The 23,236-nt window shown below is 33.2% G+C and overlaps 1 protein-coding gene across 2 annotated transcripts; it reads right to left on the bottom strand.

Annotated features, from left to right (window-relative positions):
* Nucleotides 1-973: 973 nt before the first annotated feature.
* SNAPC1 (small nuclear RNA activating complex polypeptide 1) lies at nt 974-22,254 on the bottom strand. Of its 2 annotated transcripts, none has more exons than XM_016141797.2 (10): nt 22,057-22,254; nt 20,001-20,160; nt 19,698-19,838; nt 18,976-19,080; nt 18,040-18,198; nt 16,545-16,610; nt 15,783-15,845; nt 13,020-13,170; nt 4,359-4,457; nt 974-2,355 (listed from the first exon to the last, which is right to left on the bottom strand). In XM_016141797.2, exons 1-10 carry the CDS (start codon nt 22,182-22,184, stop codon nt 2,303-2,305), a joined length of 1,125 nt encoding a protein of 374 aa, XP_015997283.2. In that variant the 5' UTR covers nt 22,185-22,254; the 3' UTR covers nt 974-2,302. The 2 variants fall into 2 exon arrangements, with proteins under 2 accessions (XP_015997283.2, XP_036073556.1); XM_036217663.1 differs by lacking the exon at nt 974-2,355 and adding an exon at nt 2,388-3,812.
* Nucleotides 22,255-23,236: the final 982 nt, after the last annotated feature.

Here is a 23,236-nt window from a genome sequence, read left to right as displayed (position 1 = left end):
TTTCTATTTGAACTCTTTTCAATTAAATTCCAATTTCACATTTAAAGCAAATCTATCAAGTGATTTCACACTCTATCTTTACAATATATTCATGAAAAATTTGCTATGAGCTCAAGCAATGCAGTCTGTCAGAAATCAACAACAACTCACATCTGCTTAGTACAATTTTGTTACTTTTATCTATCTTTCTAGATTTTCTGCTGTTAAAATTCAGGCTATATTCAACTGACAATAATTACAAAGATTGACAACCAGTGTAATGGAGGTGTGGAGAGTCCCTTGCAAATACTGTGATTAGGAATGTATACTTGCAGTCTTTTTTTGGTGTTCAATTTGGCAATAATTATCAAAATTATAAAATTATGCATACTTTTGACAAGTAAATTCATGTGCATACTTATCTAACAGAAATACCAACATAAGTGAGCCAAGATATACACACAAAGGTCAATGTAGCATTGTTTAATAGTGAAAAGTGAAATGAACCTACCTGTGTAAAAAAGATATAACATAACAGGCCTGAGACTGCTACCCTTGGAAAGTTTTGCTGGCAAGGTTGGCCCTTGGGAACTTGGCTGGTAAACAGTTCCCTATACTGATATAAAGCTTTCCCTAAGTACCCAAACCTGGATATATGAAGTCATCACTGAACTGTTGTACTATAGTATATAACCCAGAGCCACCCAGCACCAAGACTCAACTGGTTATAAAAAAATACTTTATTGTTTAAGCCATTTTGAAATGGGACATTAGTGCTCTAGATTTCCATTTCTGTTGGCTTGTATAAAATGACACTGAAATTATAAGCCAGAGCCCTGTATTTGTATCCCCAGATGCATCGCTTACTAATTCTGTGACTGTGGGCAAGCCACTTTCCATCTGGAGGTAGTTTCTTCATTGTACAAGTGAAATGATACCTTGTATTTTATAAATACTGTTATGAAAAAAAAAAAATAGAAGGCAAACCACTATATTCTGTACAATGTTTATACACTTTAATGATCAGACAAGTTCTAACAAATAACCTGGTATGTAAATAGCCAATAATGGACCCATACCTCCAAGTGCCCCCAAACCTGGAATATTTAAATCCCAGAAGCTCTACCCATCCACATTATGAAAACTGTCCCATCTATTACCAGAAACATCTGAAATCAGTCATGGGAAACAGTTTTGTTTAGTGGCTAGTGTGATAACATATATTTTAATACATTAAAGTTTTATTTGGGTTACCATTAGTATTTTGTTTTGAAAAGATTACAGATATCACATGTTGTCACTCCCAGGACATTTACAGAATTCCTAAATATACAATGCTGGAAAACATGGAGTAGATTCGACTGTAAGACAAGCTGAGCCAACCACATGATTATAGAGATGGTCTGCTATTGGTAGCAATTCAAATAAGATGGCTCAGGCAATCAATCTCCACTCAAACGCCTCAAATGAGAAATTAACAGGGAGGCACATTCAGGAAGTGATAGAATTTTTTTCAGAGTACCAACTATTCTGTACCATAGTCACATTCTGGAATTTACTTTACCATTCTTAAAGGTTTTATTAGAAATAATGAGAATTTAAATGTTGTACTCAGTGTATTTACTAATTATAATATATAGATATATGGACAGATGTATACATACACGTACACATACATGTATACATGTAAATGTCAGGCCAAAGGAAGCTTTACAACAAGCACCAAAGACTATTTAACTGGTTGCAGAGGCAGAAACTGAACTTCCTAAGTTATCAATCACATAAGTTACTAACCATGTATGTTTCATATATTAAAAAACAAAGTAAGATAAAAACTTTAATGCACTTACCCATACAACATATAAAATAGTTAATATACATCATAAACAAATTCATTACCAGATCACAGATAAAAAACAATTAGCCATTCATGTGTAATAAACATTAATAATATTTCAAGGAAAAAGATTTTAAATATAATAGTTACTATTACCATAACTGTACTTACATAGTATAAGATCACAAAAAGTTGTAGGAAATATTATTAATTTGCAAATAACAGGATTACTTCTATTACATTCTAAATCCAAATTTTATGTCCATTTATGCAGATTTCATAAAAGAAAATGTTAAAATTAAATTTCAGAATAAATTATTTTAATTTTTTGTACTTTAATCCTAGAACTATGTTAAAGTATTGCCATTTCAAAGGAATAACCTACAGTTTCTCAGAAGAATTATTTTTAATACTGTCAGTCTTACTGTATTTCAATACACAAAATATAAATCTTTTCTTCTGTTAGAAAGTTCAAAATTAAGAACTCTATGCCAAGCTCTTTGTTCTTTGTTTTCTTTTCTTCTTGGGTGCAGTGAACTCTAAAGACATAAAATTAAGAAGTCTGTCAGATCCAAAGAAATTATACTTAACTGATGACATACATTAAACTATACGGATGTTTAATTGGTATTAAACAAGAATGCCATCACAGCAAAGCTCCCATAAGGAATCTCAAACCTGACATATACATGATTTTTTCTTCAAAATGATACTGTAGTTGAAGACTTACTAATGTGGATTCTAGTCATCTTAAATCATAGTTAATAACAAGCTACTCTGAAATTGCTTCATATGAGTATGCCCTCCCTATAATGAGCATGGACCCATGTGCAGGATTTGAAAGGTATCTAGGCCAGTGCCAAGAGAGATAAAGCATCTAAGACTTCAATTTCATTCCAATTAAACCTGAAAATGTACTCCAAAACACTAGTACCATACATCTTTTTGGCTACCACAGAAGATGTCAGAGGCAACACACAAATAAATGTCTGTGAACCTAATAGTTACTGGTCATTAAACACAAAGAAAATCATAGGAGATACAAAAACACAGAAATTATGAAAGATGTAAAGAAATATTCTCCACCAATTAAAACAAAAGCATAATGACAGGAAAAGGAATGCGAAAAGACAAAGAAAAAAATGAAAAAGAAAACAGGTTCCCAGAAGAAAGGGGCAGCCAGGACAGAGAGCAGAAGGCCACAAGGACACACTGCCCAGCAGATAGGAGGTCACAGGTCTGGAAGAGACCTCTTTAAAAAGACAAAACTGATAAAATGCCTAATGTGTCTGAATTTACAAAGAAAAGATTTACACAACTGAGGAAGTGTTTGGGGACAAATTAGTGATAAGTACACAGAAAAAATAAGTTAATAAGGCAAAAAAAAAAGTTATTAAATCTCTAGGAAAAAGAATGAGTGCACAGATTAAGGAAGAATCATAGTCTATTACACAGTCCTACTGCCCACAATGTTTTGTAAAGGCTGAATAACCAATACAAATAAAATGGAGAGGGTGGGGCTGGGAAGCATACATGTGTTTGGGGTGGGAGGTGAAAAATATAAGAGAACTAAATCCTTGCCTTCCTCAGTGGGAAGTCAATGGATAATCCAGAATTTAAGTATTAAGAAATGATGATACGAACACATTATTTAGAGACACAGAGGTAAAGACCACGATAATTAGTAAAGAGTTAAAAGTGATTATCTCTGGGGAGTAAGAAATGGGAATCAGAGTCATAAGACTGTGGTTCCTTATAACAGGCATTATAAAATTATTTGAATTGTTAGATTATGTGCTTATGTAATTATGATTTAATGAAAACCAAATTTTTAGAAATCACGAGCTGATAGATTTTGGAATAGGACTTGCCAACTAGCCATAAAGATGTCTGATTAATAGTTCGAACACAGTAAAAGTATAGCTTGAAACTCACCATGAGATTATGAAGAACTGTTTTAAGCTGACATAAGCAAACCACAGAAGCACTCAGATTTCTGGAGGAATAAATACTCCCTTTTACTTGTCTATTCTTCAATGTCTATATGCTTCATAGCACCCTGTTTCTCTTTACTATAATGTACTAGCTTGTTATCCTCCCAAACTAAACTGTAAAGTCCTTGGGGATACAAACTGATATGATTCGTTCAACAAATTTTTACTTGGGTCCACTATGGCTGGTCACTGTGCTCAGATCTACAATCATTGTGATTAAAATAAAATGGTTGTTAAATTCTTGTGGTATATATCTTTATATCACTGTATCTAGGTGCATGAAACACAGACACTCAATAAATGCTTGCTGGATGAATACAGAGACCAAAGGGCAAAAAATCAACAGGCATTATTATTAATACACATCATATTCATTTTCACTGATGAATTATCAATTGCTACTTTTAAGTGTCTTAACAGTATGATTAATACCAATCTCCAATGTGCCAAAGATAAAAACATCACAAGAACATAGAGTCATTCATCATGCTCTTAATACTCTATGAGCATAGCTTTCCTTCAGTAGTTTGAAAAAATTTGATCTGTACCTGATTCACTATAGCTTTTGTTCTCCTCATCCTCTTCTGTAATTACAGGCATACTCAGACTTAAACATTTATCTTCCTTATGTATATTCTGCATATCATCTAGAAATGGAAAAAAAATGATTTTATATGAAAACAAAGAATGTTACTCTTTCAGAAAAAAATTTACACAAATAATGTCAGTCTTACAACATAAAAATTATGCTTAAACTAAAAGCTAAAATTGTAATGGTAAACAAACATGCATTTTGAAATACATATCTTTTTTAAGTATTAATATAGTTCTATCTATTCTTTGAAAATAATCTCTAATTCTTCCATTAAAGAAAATGGAAAAAGGAAGAAATAAAATTAGCCAAATATAGATTTCTTATTCAATCTTCATCACACAGCACAGGTTATATCTGCTGACATCAGGGAATAATCATGTGTGTTACTTCAACTTTATTAATCTTAAATGTAATTTTAAAGTTAATAGCTTTATTTTTGAATGAAGACGCACTTTCTTTTATCGCCACACATGCTCTGCAAGATATATTTCCCTAGTCAAAATCTGCCACTGACTTTCCATTTTCTAAAACATCGAAAGCTTTCTCCATCAACCTTCAGTATTGATCAAACCCATTGTCATTAATATATAACTTCTATGCCCTAACAGCAACCTCCACCCCAAAGTCATTCTTTATTCCTCATGCTGCCTTATTCTCCACAACATTTTTAGTACCTCGTATATTATAATTTGTTTCATTATAGTCTGCCTGTTCCCACTAGATAAGCTTCATAAGGTTAGATTTTGATTTAAAATGATGAACTCCAGCACTTAGAAAAGTGCCTGGCATACAGTAGGGCCTCACTAAATAGTAAACGAGTAGATGTGGATTCAACTACTTTATAATACAATACTTCACAGAATATATATGTTAATAAGTGCCTGTCAGCACAAGAGGCAAATTAAATGAAAATGAGTTTAAGCTTTCTGCTCTGAACACATGTATGCTGGAATCTTAATGGTGTACAGATTTTATGAAGAGACTGTTCTAAGATGGACCGAGTAAACTGTGGCAAAAAGCTTCCATTTTAAACACAATTCAAACAACAAAATAATACAAACTTCCCATTAAGTTATCAAAATAGAACTTCACATTTACTTGCAAGTCCTACGTACTAACTACAATAATTTTTACATGATTTTTAAGATAATCTTTTAGAAAATCTCACCAGATCTAATCATGTTTCTTTAGACTTTGAATCGATAGAATTTTTCGGTTGTTCACAAAATTATAATCAGTATGATCTATCCAAAATTATTATTATTCACAATCTTTTAGCCATGTCCATTATAATTTTTCTAATTATAAAAATTATATGTCCATCCATATCAATTACAGTGTTTTTTTAATCTACAATTACAACCTAACAGAATTTATCCAACAATGTCAAGGGAAGGATTTTTGAGTTAAAAAAGTAGTGACTGAGAAACAAACCTTCATCTAGTTATATGATGATTAACTACATTTTAGAGATCTAGTATTTCTACATTAAATGAATAGGTTTAGAAAAGAAAAAGCAATGTTCTCCAAAAACTCTTTAAAATACAATGCTTTACCCCCTAATCATGCAGCCAGGAACCAAGGATGTTTATCTTAAAGTCCACATATTAAATACAGCTCATGAACTTCAGCCATGGGTATGTTCCTCAGAACCAAATTACATTATCCGGAACCTAATTACATTTCTTTTACAGAAACCAGAAACGAATGGCCAATCAGTTTTTTAAACATTGCAGTTAAGAAGCAGCAAAAGGGCAAAAAAAATTGCTACAAGCCTGCACACCAAGAACAGAGAAAAGGCACCTATCACAACAAATGTGATAGAAAAACTATTTTTTAAAATAAGACCTAAGAGCTGACACAAAAACTGCAGCGTGGAAACATAAGTATAAACTGCTCCATGCATATAAGATATGTCTTGATTGGATCATTATATTATAAAACCCAGTAAAATAATATGCACATGAGGATAACCCTGAGTCATAGAGAGAAAATTAAATTATGTTCAGGATACATTGTTCTAGAAAATAGGAGAGAATAAAAAACATTTTAGTACTTTTCTAATTATAAAAATTATAAAGGCACGTTATAGAAGACAAGAAACATAAAGAATATGTTTTAGAAAGCCATCAACCAGAATAACTAAACTTTTAAAAAGTAAATTTTGATATTTAAATCCTTAACCTCAGTCAGCCACAAAACTAATTCCCCAGAGGATGTCAGGTAGATAGTTTTACTATGCTCAAAGCTAATTGTGTGGGATGCAATGATAATAGACTTTTGCTTAATCTCAAAATAAATGATTACTAGAGAGGCGGCTACACTTTATGAAACTTACTTAAGGGCCTGTCTAATTTAAGCTCCAGACCCACATTTCTAATTACCTGACAGACAGCAAGTATAGCCGTCAAAAGATTCATGCTTGGATTCATACAGACGGCCATCCAAGTCTCAGCTCTATTTATTACCTAGGTGACCTCCGACATGTGAAAAAAGTTTGGTGGCTAATAAGTGTTACATAAATAATAATTGTTATCATATAAAATCATTTTTTTTCCATTTCTAGATGATATGCAGAATATACATAAGGAAGATAAATGTTTAAAACTGGTCATACCATCTTCTTGCTCAGAAGTCTCAGATGATGCTCCCTCTTCCTACCAAATTAAGTTAAAATTTCTTGGTTCCACGTTAGACACATCCTTTACACTCCAGGCAAAATGGACCTCTCCCTCTAGACTTCCAACTACCTCGCCCGTTTTCATGCCAATCCCTCTACTTGTCTTAGCCTACAGAATGGTTTTATTAAAATTTTTGGATTTTTCCTAATTACTAAATATATTATCACATAAAATTCAAACATTATAGAAATTTATGGACTTAGACATTTCTCATGGTCCTATCCCTTAGAAATAAATACTGTTAATATGCTTCTAGATTTCTTCAATGACATATATTGTGTCCGTGCCTATATATATTTTTATTAACAGAAATGAAATCATATTTGTTTTTAAGACATCCGAACTAAGCAATGCATCGATATATTTTGGTCATATTTTCATGTCAATATATATATAACTTCCCCCAGCTTTTTAATAACTGTAAAAAATTCCTTTGTATGGACTACCAATAATTTTATGTACTCAATTTTTAATGTTGTTTATGTCATGTGTTTCTGTTACTTGCAAAGGATAAATTACTAAAAATTGAATTGCTAAGTTAAAAGGCAATACATTAAAAATTTTGAGAGATGATTCCAAATTGCTCTCTAAACCTGATGTGCCAATTTATACTCCTATTTCAATTCAGATTTTATCTCCTCACACTTTCATCATCAATGGGTAATCAGCTATCCTTCATCTTTGCCAATTTAATAAATTATATTAAAATCATGATCTAATTTACATTTCTTTGCTTATTAATGAAGTTAAATATGTACATTGACTGTCTGTACTTTGTAAAGTGCCTGTTGGTGTCCTAGCCCATTTTTCTACTGGGTCGTGGTTCTTTTACTAACTTATACGATTTCTCCTAAAATTAGAAATTTTAACATTATCATATATGTGCTGCAAATAGTTTCACAACATCTTTTGCTTTTTATGGACCATAAGGCACCTCTTTTTGAAAAAACTATGAAATCAAAAATACCTTTCCGCCTTAAGGAAATGAACTTTTAATTAAAAAGAAACTGTGAAGTAAGTACCTGGATCTTTATTGAGAAATAGAATAACAAATTACTTCTGCTTCAGAGTACTTACAATACCTTCTAAGCTAAAAAGCTGGTGAGCTGAAATAGTTACGACTGAAGATCCGAATTCAGATCACATTTTATTATACCTTCTTTTTCATGGGTTAAATCTTCCCTAACATGTCTGTGTAAATTCAATAACAAATCTTGGATGTGTTAAAGAACCTATCCTTAAGTTAATTTCAGACTTTATGAAAATGTTTTAGTAACCACATTAAGTAATAAAATATGCTAGTGAAAACAGCAACATTTCATAAATAATACTTGTCAAAACATTTAAGATGAAATGGAACTTTCATTTCATTTCTTTCCTATCTTACACTTGCTTCTCCTCTGTTCCTCAACCACATAAAAACAAAACAACCTGTTTTTCAAGTGTTTAAGAAAGCATCTTGACCAGCTTACCTCTCTGCTGCACTTATTCAAAGTAAGGTTAATTATTAATAAAAAAATGTTTGCGCACATTTCTAAACCTAACTATCTTTGATACCTTAAAAAAAAAAATTTAATCTATCAGAAGTTATTTTTTTACGTATAATCAAACTAATGAATCTTCTCATAACCTTTGGTTTGGTTTTGGTTATTGAACTATTAATAATATATAACAAAATTCACCATTTTTAATGTGCACACCTAGCAATTTGAACAAGTGCATAGTTATGCAATCACCACTGCAATCAAAATACAGAAAATTTTCATCATGCCAAAAATTTCCCTTGAGCTCTTTTGCAGTCAACATCTTCTTCTACCCCCAGTTTTCTGTCTCTATAGATTTGCCTTTTCCAGAATGTCTTATAAGTGGAATCATACAGTATGTAGCCTTTTGTGTCTGGCTTCTTTCATCTACTGCTACATATATGAAATTCATCCACGTCATTACAATGCTTCAATAGTCCTTTATTGCTGAGTAGTACTCTACTATATGATTATACCAGTGTGTTTATCCAATGGCCAGTTGAAGATATTTAAGCTGTTTGCAACTTTTCACAATTATAAATAAAACTACTATAAACTTTTATGTATAAATTTTTGTGTGAATATACATTTTAATATCTCTTGAGTAAATACCAAAGAGAAAGACTGCTAGTAAATACAGTTAAGTGTATAATGAACTATTATGAATTGCCAGTTTTCCAAAGTGACTGCACCATTACTGGATTCCCACCAGAAATGTATGAAGGTTCCAACTGTTCTACATCCTCACCAGCTTTTGTTACAGCCAATTTTTTTTGTGTTTTTTGTTTTTTGTTGACATTCTGACAGGGAATAGTGGACCGTCACTGTGATTTTAATTTGCATTTCCCTAATAACTAAAACTGTTGAGCTTCTTTCATGTGTTTGCCATCCACATATTTTCTCTGAAGTGTCTGTTCAAATCTTTTACCAACGCATTTTTATTTTTATTTTTTTATGCCTACAGCACTTAGTATTCCTAGGTGGTCTCTGATCCAAGTACTAACCAGCCCAACCCTGCTTAGCTTCCCAACCAATTTTTAAATGGAGTTGTTTATTTACTAAGTTTTGAAGTTCTTTATATACTCTGGATAAAGATATCAGGTTTGTATTTTCCATGTTTTACTCCAGTCTGTGGCTTGTTTTTTCATTTTCTTAACAGTGTCTTCCAAAGAATTTTAATTCTGAGAAAGTCCAATTTACCAATATTTTTTTTCTTTTATGGTTTGTGTTTTCTGTCATATATAAAAAAATCTTTGCCCAAACCAAGATCACATTTTCTATGTTTTCTTCTATAAGTTTTATAATTTTAGGTTTTATATTTAGGTCTATGATCCATTTTGAATTAACTTTTGTATATGATGAAAGGTATGAGTCAAGGATCTGTTTTTTGCGTATGGATATAAAACTGTATCAGCACCATTTATTGAAGATTATCCTTTTTCCTCACTGAATTGCCTTTGCACTTTTGTAGAATATAAAATTAAGCATACATATATGGCTCTATTTCTAGATGCTCTACTCTTTTCCATTGATTTGTGTGTCTATCTTTTGGCAGATAGCACACTGTCTTGATTCCTAAAGATTTATAGTAGTTTTTCAAAACTGTTTTGGCCTCCAGTTTTTTTGAATTTTCATATATATTTAAGAATCGGCTTGTTAATTTATACATGATAACCCTCTTGGGATTTTTTTTATTGGTATTGCATTTAATGTATAGAACAATTTGGGAGTAATTGACATCTTAACAATACTGGATTTTCTAATTCATGAAGACCATATATCTCTCATTTTTTTTTTTTACTCCTTTCATAGTTTTGTAGTGTTCAGCATACAGATCCTATACATTGTCACCTATATAGTAAAGTAATTTTCCTTTTGGTTTTATTGTACTTTCTCTAAAATATTTCTAATGACCTATTGTTAATATAGTTCAGAAATACTAACCCTGAACCTTATGACCATGCTAAACTTAGCTCTGATAGCTATAATGTAGATTTTTTTAGATTTTCTGTGTAAAAAGTAATTTCATTTGCAAACAGAGTATTACTTCTTCTTTTCCTATCTAAATGTCTATCATTTCCTTTTTTTGTCTTATCACTGGCTAGGACTTTTAATATGATGTATAATAGAAGCAATGAGAGCAGACGTCCTTGCCTTGTTCTCAATTTTAGGGAGAAAATATCATTTCACCACTAAGTATGACATTAGCTGCAGTTTTTCATTTATCATGAATAAATGCTAAATTTTGTCAAATATTTTGTCTACATATATTGAAATTATATAGGTTTTCTTCCTTATTCTGCTAATATGGTGAAAAATAAATAATTATATATTCCTGCTTTATATACCTGGGGTAAACCATAGTTTGTCCTAATACACTGCCCCTTTAATATATTGCTGGAACCAAGTTACTAATATTTTGCAAGGATTTTTAGATTTATGTTTATGAGGGATACCAGTCTTTAGTCTTCTTTTCCTATAAGGTCAATAAGCTGGAAAATGTTCCTTCTGAGGTTTTCTGAAAGAACAAGATTGATATTACTCTGTTTTAAACATTTTCTAGAATTCCAAGTGAAGCCATCTGGGAATTTAATTTCTTCAGTAAACATAGAAGTACTCAGATTTTTTTATTCCTTCTTGTATTGGTTTTAGAAATTTATATCTTTTAAGAAATATATCCATTTTATCCAAGCTATCTAATTTATTGGCATAATATTATTCATAATTTTTCCTTATTATCCTTCCAATTTCTGTGAGGTCTGTAAGGTATCCTTTACCTTACAAATTTTTTATTCTTAATTTTTTTCAGCAAATTCTCTTTAGGATTTTTTTAGGCAAAAAATTAGTCATTTGAAAATCATTATAATTTTATAGACTTTCTTTCTGAAATTATATCTGTCTCACTTCACTCTCCTGCCTAATTACATTGATTAGTCCATCAAGAGCAATGTTAAATAAAATTGTGATACTTCTATGTATTACCATCAAACATAAGATGGCTTTTGGTTTAATGACACAGACACACATATACACACCCACATACTATTTTAAGTTAAAGAAATAACCATCTACTTCTTTCATCTGGACCAGGGATTAACAAACTATGGCTAGAGGCAAATCTGGCTCACAACCTATTTTCATAAATACCTCTTTACTGAAACACACTCATTTGGTTATTTATTCTCTGTGACTACTTTCACCCTACAATGGCAGAGTTGAGTAGCTGTGACAGAAATCATATGATATGGCCCACAAAGCCCACAAAATATTGACTATCTGGCTCCTTACAGAGTTTGCTGACCTAGAGGATTTTTAAAAAATCAAAAATGCATAGTATATTTTATCAAACATCTTCTTGGGTACTATAAAAATGAATTCACATTTTCCCTTTTAACCTACTTATATGACAAATTATATTGACATCACTGCATCCTAGAATGAATGCATTCGAAGTGTTTTATATCCGGGATTCTTCCAATACATATAATTTGGGATTTTTTCAGTAATATCCATAAGTGAAATTCGCCTAACAGTTTTCTTCACAATATCTGCTACCTTTGTAAAAAGAACTAAAAATTCTCCTTTGGAAGAATTTCTTGATTATCCTTAACAAATGTGGTATCTCCTCCTCTGAATTCTCCATGTACTCCAAGCAATAGAACTTAATCATATGTGGACTATATTAAAGGTATTTAACTTCAATCTCCTTCCACTACCTCAATATAGGAAAAAAAAAAAAAAATTAAAAGACGGTAATATATCTTCATATACTGCTGCAATAGCTAGGAGTGTGTTTTATATTAGGCATTAAATTTTTACTAATGTTTCTAATATCCTTTTTTTCCCCTTGGGTCTGCTAATCAGACTTCAACTTCGTGTATGGTGAATATATATTATTTGTGTAAATTTAAAAATTTAAACTATTGAAATATACAGTCATTTTTTTAAGAACCAAATACCAAAGTTAATTTTATAGATACACTATTTCAAAAGAAAAGAAGGTATAGTTTAATTAGTGCAGCTTGAGGGAAATATGGTTTATAGGACGCTATTATCATACTTACCTTATTCTACATGTAAGTTTGTTTCGCACATGAAAATTACTAATAAAATATGCCCTGAAAAATTCTAGATTGATTCTATAAGTATCTAGCTGTATCACTTTGGGGCAAGTTATTTAATCTACATTGGCCTAAATTTAATTTCATCATCTATAAAACAATAAATTTGACGATTCCTAGAGTTCCTTTTAGCAGTAAAATTCTAAATATCTAAGATAATTTACTTTTAATCTCACAAGGTTCTCAAACAAGTATCTAATCCCTTTTAATAATGAAAAAACAGCAAGGGAACATTGTAATTAAGACCTATTCATGTTTGCTGAGTCTCAAAAAGACTTTAAAAAGCTACCTCTTTTTCTGGAAGACATCTTCCTTCCTGCCGATTTCAATACTTCTTTGTTTCTTTTTTTCCTAGCTGCTTGGCTTTGTCCTTGACCAGATGCAGAATCGGAATCAGAAGAGTCAAGTTTGACTTGACGATGCCTTCTTGACTTGGATGCCTTAAAAGTTAGAAATTCAATTAACCACAATGAATCACAAAAGAAATGCAACTGACAAAGACAAAACACACAATCAAAGCTGAGGAAAGATTTGCAGAAATACTGTCATAAAGTACTTTACCATTATACTGGCTTGCCTAATACCTGTTGCATGTATATACTCTTTTACCTATACAAAGGAAGTTTCCTGCAGCTGTCATCATCATCTGCTCAAAATGGGTTAAAACATAATTGTTGTGGTCACACGGTTGGGAAATGGAGGTGTAAAGGACAAGTACTATTTTTTACTGCATAATAACCTTTTCTTCCTTCTAATATTTTATTTTCCTTAGTTACTACCACATGTTTCAAATGGAACTACTTTATGCCTGGTTCCAGGTCTGGCCATGTGACACTGATCTAGTCAAAATGAGTTTCACATCTCAATGGCCACTGTGATTTGTTCAGGAGTGGGTATATGATCTGTATTGTAGGTAATACAACTCAATTTTAGAATTCTGTTTAACTGTTAGGAAGGAAAATTCTCCATTTCCACTGAACCTACAACTGGGAACACGCAAGGCTAGAGCTGTCATGAACAGCACTTGAAGAAAGTGAAAGAAACATAAAAGGTAAGAAATGGAGGGAGAGTCCAAGGACTTTTCAGTTACAACAGTCAATGAATTCCTTTATTTGCTTAAGCAGAGTCCTAACTAACACAGAAGTTTTCCGTTAATGTCACATATGTAGTGCAAGTAGGTATTAACAATTGTTTAAAAGCTACCATGTACCGTATGTTAACTGTACCTCAATAAAGGAGAAAAACCACAACTATGCAATCACACACACACATATAACAATTTGTGGGAGTTATAATTTAATTGTTTAATAATTTTTAAAAAATTATTTCATAATGTCTTAAGACATACATTAAACATCCATTACCACTATATAATATGGAAACAGTTCTGGTATAAAAGAATTTGGAATAATTAATTTATTGTTCTTGGTGCTGACATTCAACAATATTTTGTACATAATTTACTGTGATATAGCAACTATATAACTTAACTAACCTACAGTCTCTTTTAATTTTTTATTTATTCCCTTATATCTCTACGACCAGAAAATGATAGTAATTTCTCAAAGAATAAAGACATTCTTGGATTCATGAAGAAAATCCAGGATAAAATATGGGGATTAATCACATAAATTTATCAGTGCTCTCTCCTAAAACTCACTAAAATGAGAGTAAAGGAACAAAAATGATATCACAAAACATAGACAATAAGAAACAAAGCTGCTGTAAAAAAGATAATAAAATAAAATTTGAAAGTGGGAAAGTGAGCGATACCTGACAACAGAAAGAAGAAAGCTGAAACCTCATTGACTACATTGAGGAAGTTACTATAACACAAGCTGATTCAAGGAGATCAGGAACTGGAGTCATCAGAAATGGGACTTAAAAAATGGGTAGACAGGTTGAAAATCTACATAATAAATAGTATCTCATTTCCCAGGCCTAAGAGTAAAGAACTGACCCCCTCCTATATAAAAAAAGGAGGTTTGCTCCCTAGAGAGGCTAAACTAGAGAAACTGTAGGCTTGAAGAAACTGGTATAACTGAGGAAGGGGAAAGATCCTCTTACTGAAAATAAGTTAAGTGAAACCTGCACAAGGAATGGTAAGCTTCTCAGCTGATTCTCTAAGTAGACTCCTCCAACATTGGTAACTTATTTACCACCTTCCTCCCCAAGACAGGGAATGGAAGATTGCTTTCTGGTAAAAATGACTAAATCCAAGAAAAAGAAATATAGAAGTTAAAAAGCTACTCTTAAATATGATCTGAGGCTCTTCAAACATTTGAAAAAAGCCACCAAAATAAAAGACAGAGATCAAAATAAACAAAAATAAGAATTGGCAGAGGAGGGGAGGAAACTTCAAAAAACTATAATTAACATCCTCAAAAAGATAAGATAATGCATGGGGGAGGGGAAAGAAGATGAAGAATACATTTTTTTTAAGTAAAAAGATTCAGAGAAGACAAAAATCTTAGTAATAAAGACATGTCAGCAGAAATAACTTAATGGTTCAGAAGATAAAATTTAAGAAATCTAAAAATAGAGATTGAAAACAGAAAAGTAAGAAAATAAAAGTTCAAGAAAAGCAAAAGAGCAAAAATGCAGTAAAGAATACTATTAAAGAAACAATATGAAAAATTTCTCAGAACTGAAGCCTATCAGATCAAAAAATGCCCACCATGAGAGTCAAGCAAGGTCAATGATGGGAAAAAGACCAATACCAAGTTACATTATCATGAAATTTCAAGACTCCAGGGATAAAGAGAAAATCCTAAAACCTTTCATGACTAGGAATACAAAAGCTACAAGACAATAAAAAACAATGGCATAAAAAACTGGCATAAAAATGCCAGGTAAATACTAAAAGAGAAAATGGTGAAGACTGTTGCCTCTTGAGATTAGAAATCTAAGTGTGGAAGTGGTAGAGCAGAAGATTATATAAGCTATGTAGCACTGTCAGACTTTTAAAACTATATACGTACGTGTTATCACTTCGATGAAAAATAAAAATGCAATTTAAGTTGTAAATTATCTTACTAAAGAAATAACTTACCTGAGCAATAACTGAAAAGGCCTTTGATTTTATTTTCGCTAATGATTCTGCTCTTTCGCATCTCTGGAAGTAAAAAAAAAAAAAAAAAAAAAAAAACCAGGAAGGGGAAAAAGTTAAAACACATAAACATTAAATGAAATTATGAATACCCATGGAAACAGGATTTGAGATAGAAGATAGGGTAAAAGAAACTAACATTTATTGGACATATATTGAGTAAAGAAACAAATATACACCATATGCTCATAGCAGGTGCCATGATACCATCCTCAGAGCTATTAACTGTTTTCATCAAGGATTTAAAGAGGATAAGAATAAAAGCCTTGGTGATCAGGCCATTCCCTGCTCACCTGCCTATGCCCAAAGATGGCTTTTTGTCTCATCCACCAAGACAGATGGAAAACTCTGGAGGCAGGAAGCAGACTGGTTGAAAGTGTGACAGGAAGTGAGAAACATTACAAGAGCTTTGTTCTGCCCACGTATAAAGACTCAGGACACTGTCCACCATCATCCTTCCCTACCCCTGCTGAAAACTGTTAACATCCTCACTCACAGTCTGCACCTGATGTGGTCTTTCACAAGGCTTCCAGTAAAGAACAGACTAGTTCTTCAAATAATCCATGTTTCATAATTTTCTAAGATATTTATTATAACACTGACCAAGAATTATGTTTAGTATACGAAATTACAGCCACACATAAAATAAAAAGAAGCTAATCAAATTATTGCCCTGTAAGCAATCATATAGTGAATTTTTCTGACCTCTGATACTTGTGAATTTCCTTCTCTCTTTTCTTCTCCATCTTTAGCTTTTGATTTTGAGGGATTCTAAAAGAGCAGAACATTTATACATACACATTAACAGTTCGAATTAACTAAAATTAATTGCAAATCAATTTCCTTTTTATTACTAAAAAACTAAAAGATTGTTTCATGTTATTGCAGCAGGGTTCACCACCTGACAAGATTATGTTCAGGTTTCAGAACAGTTCTAAAATTAATCAATAAAATGCCCAAATCTTCCTAACTAATGAAGGATAACATGCACTTTTTGTGATAGTTAAGAAAATTGGTTTATTCTCCTTCACTTCAGGTTTTCAGAGGTCTTGGTAATGCTCATTAAAGATAGTTTATTTATTAAAAGAGTATTATAATAGATTTTTGCATTAAATCCCTAGGTCATTTGTGCCAATTAAAGTATTCTAAACATTCTAAAATGAGCTATCTCATTAAAATAAATGTGAGTAAAGGAAGCAAAGTATTTCCTTCTTCCTAAGACTGTCATCTCATCCCTTTCTTATACATTTTTTCTAAAATTAAGTGTGAGCCAGCTCCCTTTATATAACGTAAAGCCAAAAAGTGGCAATACATCTTTCTGAAAAACAACATATAAGATAATAATACCTATCTAGCATTTGAGACAACACTAATACATTATCTCGCACATAGCAGTAAATAATCAGAAATTGCTTATTTTTACTTTTTAATAAGTATTTACTAAAATAAGATGGAATAGTGGTGTCAAAGGTAAATTTCGGAAGGCTGGCCTTTAGGTTTCCAGAGTAAAATAGTTCTCCAGCTGAAAAGGTTAATTTGGAATATGGCGAGCTCTAGCCTCAGTATTTGGATCAGAAAACTAAACTGAAGATTTGTGTTGATGAGATCTGCAAATGGATAAACCAAGGCCAGCAGAGCACGTGGTAAATAGAGAGGCAGACCCCCTGTTGCAACGAGAGAGGCCACCACTCAGGTCTAGAACCTGCAGCCCTGCATCAAAGTGGAAACAGTGCTACCAAACCTCTGATTTTTAAGAGAAATTGGGATGTCTGAAATTTTACAAGTCTACAAGTATTTATATGTCAGTAATTAACTCAAATTTTTAAACAATGTTAGGATCAATGTTGTACTAAACAAAGCACATCTGTGTGCAGAATTTGGCTCAGACTGCCAATCTGTGGTATACCAAGATGACCTATTCCTCTATATATGTATACATATTATTTAATTATATATTATATCATTGTTATTAATTATAATTTCTTAATTACGTATATAATTACATATAACATCTTTTTGTAAGGTTAAATAACATCACATAGCTAATAAGTGGCTAATAAAGAAAAGTAAATACACAGGAATGTAGCTATACAGGAATGCAGCTCCTCAGCTAGGCTGACTCTCAACATTTTCAACCACTTGTAGCCGTTACTATATAATGCAAATGCAAAGGTGAAGTATCAAATGAACAGTCACATACCTTCCTGTCTCTGTGCCACTGCTGATGCTCTAAAACTATGTTCTTAATATTGTCAAAAAAGTCATCCTTTATCAAGCTGAGGGCTTTGTCAGGATTGGATTTATCAGCTGAAATTACATGTTTCATGTTCTGATAATGATCATGAACATTCAGCATTTCCTAAAGGTGAAAAGATGTCTTTTATTTCAATTTCATAGGCGAAACTTAAAGGCAAAAGCAACACAAAATAAAATGACACTCTAAAGTGACCAAGTTAATAAGGAATAACATGCTACAATATATTAAAAATAATATAATCATGCAAACGAAATAGTATACCCTTATTAATTAAGAGACTGCTTTCCAGGGAAATGAATTCATTGACTTCTACTCAACAAATATTAACTAATGGGCCAAGACTAATTAGTTAACATAGGACTGCATTCCAGAATATAACAAAAATTATTTATGGTATAACAGATCATTAAATATCACTATTGATAACTAAGATCACTTTTTTATTTCATATCAAGGCTGTTTACGTAGTTCTTTATTCTCAGCTGGAAATTCCTATATAAGGACTCTCATCCAATTCTCCGCAGAGATGTGCTGAGTTTCACAAATCTCAAAACCTGTGTGCCTGCCCCCATAAGCTTCATCATTACTTCAGTGTTAAGACTCAGGACTAAATGAAATAAAGGGGGATTTATGACACTATTTGAGGCATCATTTATTAATTATGCCTTTCTCCCCCAGAAACCTCCTCTAATAGGCAAGCCTATGAGGTAAGAAAGACAGGACATTATAGGCAGACTTAAATTAGGAAAAAACATTCTATGATTGGTTAAAATCATTATAATAATTTTCAGTATCCAGCAGATGAAGGTATAATCACAATACACAGTTAACAATAAAACAATTTTTTTTTTAATTTCAAGAAAATAAAAGCAAATTTACCTCTAACACATCTGAAGTGATAAGTTTCATTACACGATCATTTGGGTCCTTAAATTCTTCTGTAACTTCAGCTCGTTGAATTTTTTTCTTCATTCTATATGACAGCTATATAATAATAAATGTCTTTTAAAGTGTATATTTTTAAGTACAGAAATAAGGAAGACAGCAGTAAAAACTGTCTATCAGTAAACATGGGTGAAACAAAAACAGCTCTATGTATATAGTTATTAAGTAATCTATTTTTCAAAGACTATTAGACTTTTGAAATAACCCTTAAGATGCCATGGCACATGCTTATAAATCCAGATGAGATTCAAGAAGTTCCATAACTTGCCAGCTGATGGCAGAACCAGAACTAGAACCCCATGCTCTTTTAATCTAGTGTCTCAACTGTCATAAGATCAAAGAAATATCCTATTTTATTAGTGGAAGCTTCAACTTTTCACTGACTGGCATTAAAATTCCTCGGTCCTCTTTCAGTAGTACCCTTCCTGATGTCTGAGTAAAGAAATGAGCAAATGCAGATACTGAATTTAATTTCCTCTTCTAAATAACTGCTTAACAGATGGCAACCAGAAGCACATGAAATTTAAAAACGGAGACTTTCTATAAGTATTGGAAACTATATAATAGTCTTTCCACTCTATGTATACTGAGGTATTTTATGGACAATGAAGCATAATTTCTCGTTATGAAAAAAACAATCTATTTGAGTAACATACCAATTTGGGCATTGCTGTAAAGTGGAATGCTCTGTCTAGTCGTAGCTTCCTAAAAATATAAGCTGCATCAAAATGTTGTGCATTTATCAAATCTTGTTGAAATTTTAAAACTTCGTCCCAATCCTTCAAGGCAACTCTAATCTGCAAACAAGAGGAGCAAAACAGTTGTTAGTAATTGTAAATCTTCTTTCACAAATGTATTATAATTTTGAAACACTGGCGTTTCTATTTAAATCAGCTAGTTGTAAAACTTTGTACCTGTTTCATATTTTTGTTGGGGGAAAACAACTCACCAAATATTACCTTTTGTTTTGGTTGACACAGTTGACTGTTATATAATCCATATAGCAGATACAAAGCACCAACTCTGATCTGGAAGGTGTATGGGGGTAAAAAATATCGCCAAGCCAAAGCTAAAGCTTCTTTTGTAAATGTGTTCTTTTCTAAATTTCTCATTCTACCACTAGAAAAGAGAAAATATATTATGACTTTAAGTAAATGAGTAATGAACGAAAATTAGAAGCGGTACATTCTAGCTGCTACTAGAAACAGATGAGCATTCCACATCTGAATGCTTCCTAATTCAAACATAAAAACCTAATATTCTGCTGTGTTTCTTCTGTATTTATGAGGCATAAGCATACACTAGGTAAATATGACACATCTTCATAAAGCATCAACCTGACTTGCTAAATTGAAGAGCAAAAAGAAAAAGGTTACAAATTATTCCTGGTTAAGAATTTGAAACATTTAATAGATTAAAATAACCATGGTTATGTTACAAAATAAAATACAAAGGTTACATGCATTTTAATATATAATGGATATTTTCCCCAATACTCTTGGGGATTCACACTAAACCTCATTTGTCTTTAGGACACCCAGATAAAAAAAAAGTTAGAGACCACAATACAATGTCACCCATTCCATCCTTCCATTCTACAGAGCAAAGTTCACCAAAGTAAAGAAGCAGGGTAGGAATGCAGATTCCTCTATACTCCCAAAGCCTGGGCTCTTCAAATAATAAATACAGTAAAAGAATGCAAAATACTTAGTATAGTACAGGCAACCAAAGCAATTTCTAAAGAAAATCCACCACTCCTCAAGTGGTCTCTACTTTTTTTTCTCATTTTAGGTTTTCTTCATTAGCTTAAAATTGAGGTAATCCTAGCAAAATTTTCCTGGACTGTCACTTTTCTTCTTTTGAGTTCAAAGAAAAATTACTTTACCTCCTTAAACCTCAATTTCTTCATCTATAAGACATCTATTATATCTAATTTTCAGAGTTGTTCTATGAAATACATTAAGATATAAATGCATTACATTTAATAGCTATTAAAAAATTAATTTCTCTCCTTTTGTCAACCTACAACAAATATCTCTCCATTCTCCATCCTCCGAATGCACAAACTACAATATGAAGTATTATCATTGTCCCTATTTTACAGATAAGAAAGCTCAAGCACGGTAACTTACCAAAAGTCAGTTAGTAAACTCTGATTTACATTTAGGAAGTGGGGCTCCATAATCTGTTCTCTTAACCTTTTGAACTACACACTTAAAATAAAATGTGCTAAATCAAGAGATAAAATAAGCAGAGTGCTACAGGAAAAAAAAAAAAAAAAAAAGAGCAGAACACCTGCTTCGTCTACAAGGGCAAAAGAAGGCTTCACTGAGGAATTGTCAGTTGAGCTTAAACCTGAGTGCAGAATAAGGTGGCCAGGCAAAGGGAATTGGGAGAAAGCTCCAGGCTGAGGAAACGCCTATAGAGAGCCACAGATAGGTGCTGGAGCAAGAGAGTGCATGAAAAGGATTAACAGATAAAGCTGCAGAGAAGGGCGGAGGCCAGTCATGGAGGGTCTTGCCAGCCATGTTAGGGAATTTGAGCTGTATCCTAAAGGCAATGGAAACCACTAAAGCGTGGTTAGCAGGGGAGTGACATAATCAAATTTGCACTTTAGAAGGACAACTCTGTTGTAGAATGAATTCAATCGTGCAGGATTTTGTCTTTGCTTAGGTGTTTCTTTGTTTTGAAACATGGGATTCTATGAGTACAAGCCTGGAGGAAAGCAAATGATGGTGACCTGGGTCAGGACGGAGCAGTGGAGATGGAGAGGAAAGTTCAGAAGAGCAGGCAGGCAAAAATACATATTTGGGCAAAGGCCGCAAAAGGATGCAACCAAAGCCAATGAACTCGCCCCCCGAAAAGCACAGAGCCTGAGCACTGGAGAAGGCCCAGGAGAGAAGAGACGGCGTTCAAAGACTGAGGCTTTTCTCAGCCCTTCCCAGGTGCGGCGATGGAGGAGGTTAGGGAAGCCGCAGTGTGGGGAGGCGCGAGTAGCGGACGACAAATACCCACCAGAAGATAGTCCCGAACTTCATGTTCCTCCAGAGCTCAGTGAAGTCCTCAAAGCGCACGCTGTCCGTTTCCTGGAAGCGGCTGAGCAGTGCCTCGCAGTCTGTCTGCAGGCCTGGAGGGGTCCCCATGACTGCAGAGCCCGCATACGACGCAAGCGATCAAGCTCCCGGCGGTCGCCGAGGAGACCTGGCCCGGAAGCCCCGCCTCCTACAATGTGACGCACACGCGCTCCGTGACGCGTTATCCGGCCCCTTTAGCTCCGCCTCCTACCGGATTTGCGCTAGTGGTCAACATGCTTAAGTGCCCATGCTTGGACGCATGCTGTTATTACAAGTTCCTTTCTCCTTACCTAGAGGACAAAGATAAGGCCTTTTAATTTCATGGAAGAGGTTTATATCTCAAGTGTCCTGTGAGTCCAAGAAGGGTTTTAGGTCTACATTAGGCTAAACTAGCTTTATCCTTCCCATCACTGCTCTTTGAAGTGACCTTAGAGTGACAGAAGTCAACTTTTAGAGTTAGGGAAGAACAGAAGGGAAGTACCCACCCCTCGTGGAAAAAAAGAGCTAAAGAAGGTTTGCTAAAAAATGGACTGGACTCATTCTCTTACAGTCCCGTAATGTGGAGCTTAATGTGTGGCCCTCGTAGCCCTAGGAGTCTTCTGTAACCACTCTTGAGGAGCTCTTTTGTCAATACCGCACCACCACACACCACCCTTACACTACAATCTAGCACAGTGCTTAGCAGGAAGTATTTGCTTTATATACACTTACTGATTATTTGGCTGAATTGGCTTTCTGTGTACACTCCACCTCTTAGTTTGTCCCTGAAGCTAGATATGGAGTAGTATTTTGTACTTTTCAGCATTTCTCTGATTACAGGGCACGCTGTTTTTATTCTTCAGGAGAGTTATCCTAATAGGAAAGCATTATGTGTTCTGTCTGTAGATGGAGGTTCGACTCACTTAGCTTTCCTGATCACTGATCTATTTTTTTTATTTTTACGTAATATTTTATATATACACGGAATAACTTATGTAACATGTTTGAGATAAGCATAGCAGTAAAACGAACATCTGTATACGTTCTACCTGTATAGGAACCAGAACATCACCAACACTATCACGTTAATCTGTGAATTCCTCCTCTAACCTATTCCCCTGCCTCCACCACTACCTTAATAA

This window comes from Rousettus aegyptiacus, unplaced genomic scaffold (genome assembly GCF_014176215.1).
Source record: "Rousettus aegyptiacus isolate mRouAeg1 unplaced genomic scaffold, mRouAeg1.p scaffold_m13_p_3, whole genome shotgun sequence".
In the NCBI taxonomy this organism is placed as follows: domain Eukaryota; kingdom Metazoa; phylum Chordata; class Mammalia; order Chiroptera; family Pteropodidae; genus Rousettus; species Rousettus aegyptiacus.
This window is presented reverse-complemented; position numbering and strand designations above follow the sequence as displayed.

What these genes read in the sequence shown, in the direction of transcription:
- SNAPC1 (XM_016141797.2), bottom strand. Translation starts at nt 22,184, where the DNA reads ATGGGGACCCCTCCAGGCCTGCAGACAGACTGCGAGGCACTGCTCAGC. An exon ending in AAGTTCGGGACTATCTTCTG is followed by an intron (nt 20,161 to 22,056) that starts GTGGGTATTTGT and finishes TCTCTTTTCTAG; the next exon opens with TGGTAGAATGAGAAATTTAG. An exon ending in TGTGTCAACCAAAACAAAAG is followed by an intron (nt 19,839 to 20,000) that starts GTAATATTTGGT and finishes TCTTGTTTGCAG; the next exon opens with ATTAGAGTTGCCTTGAAGGA.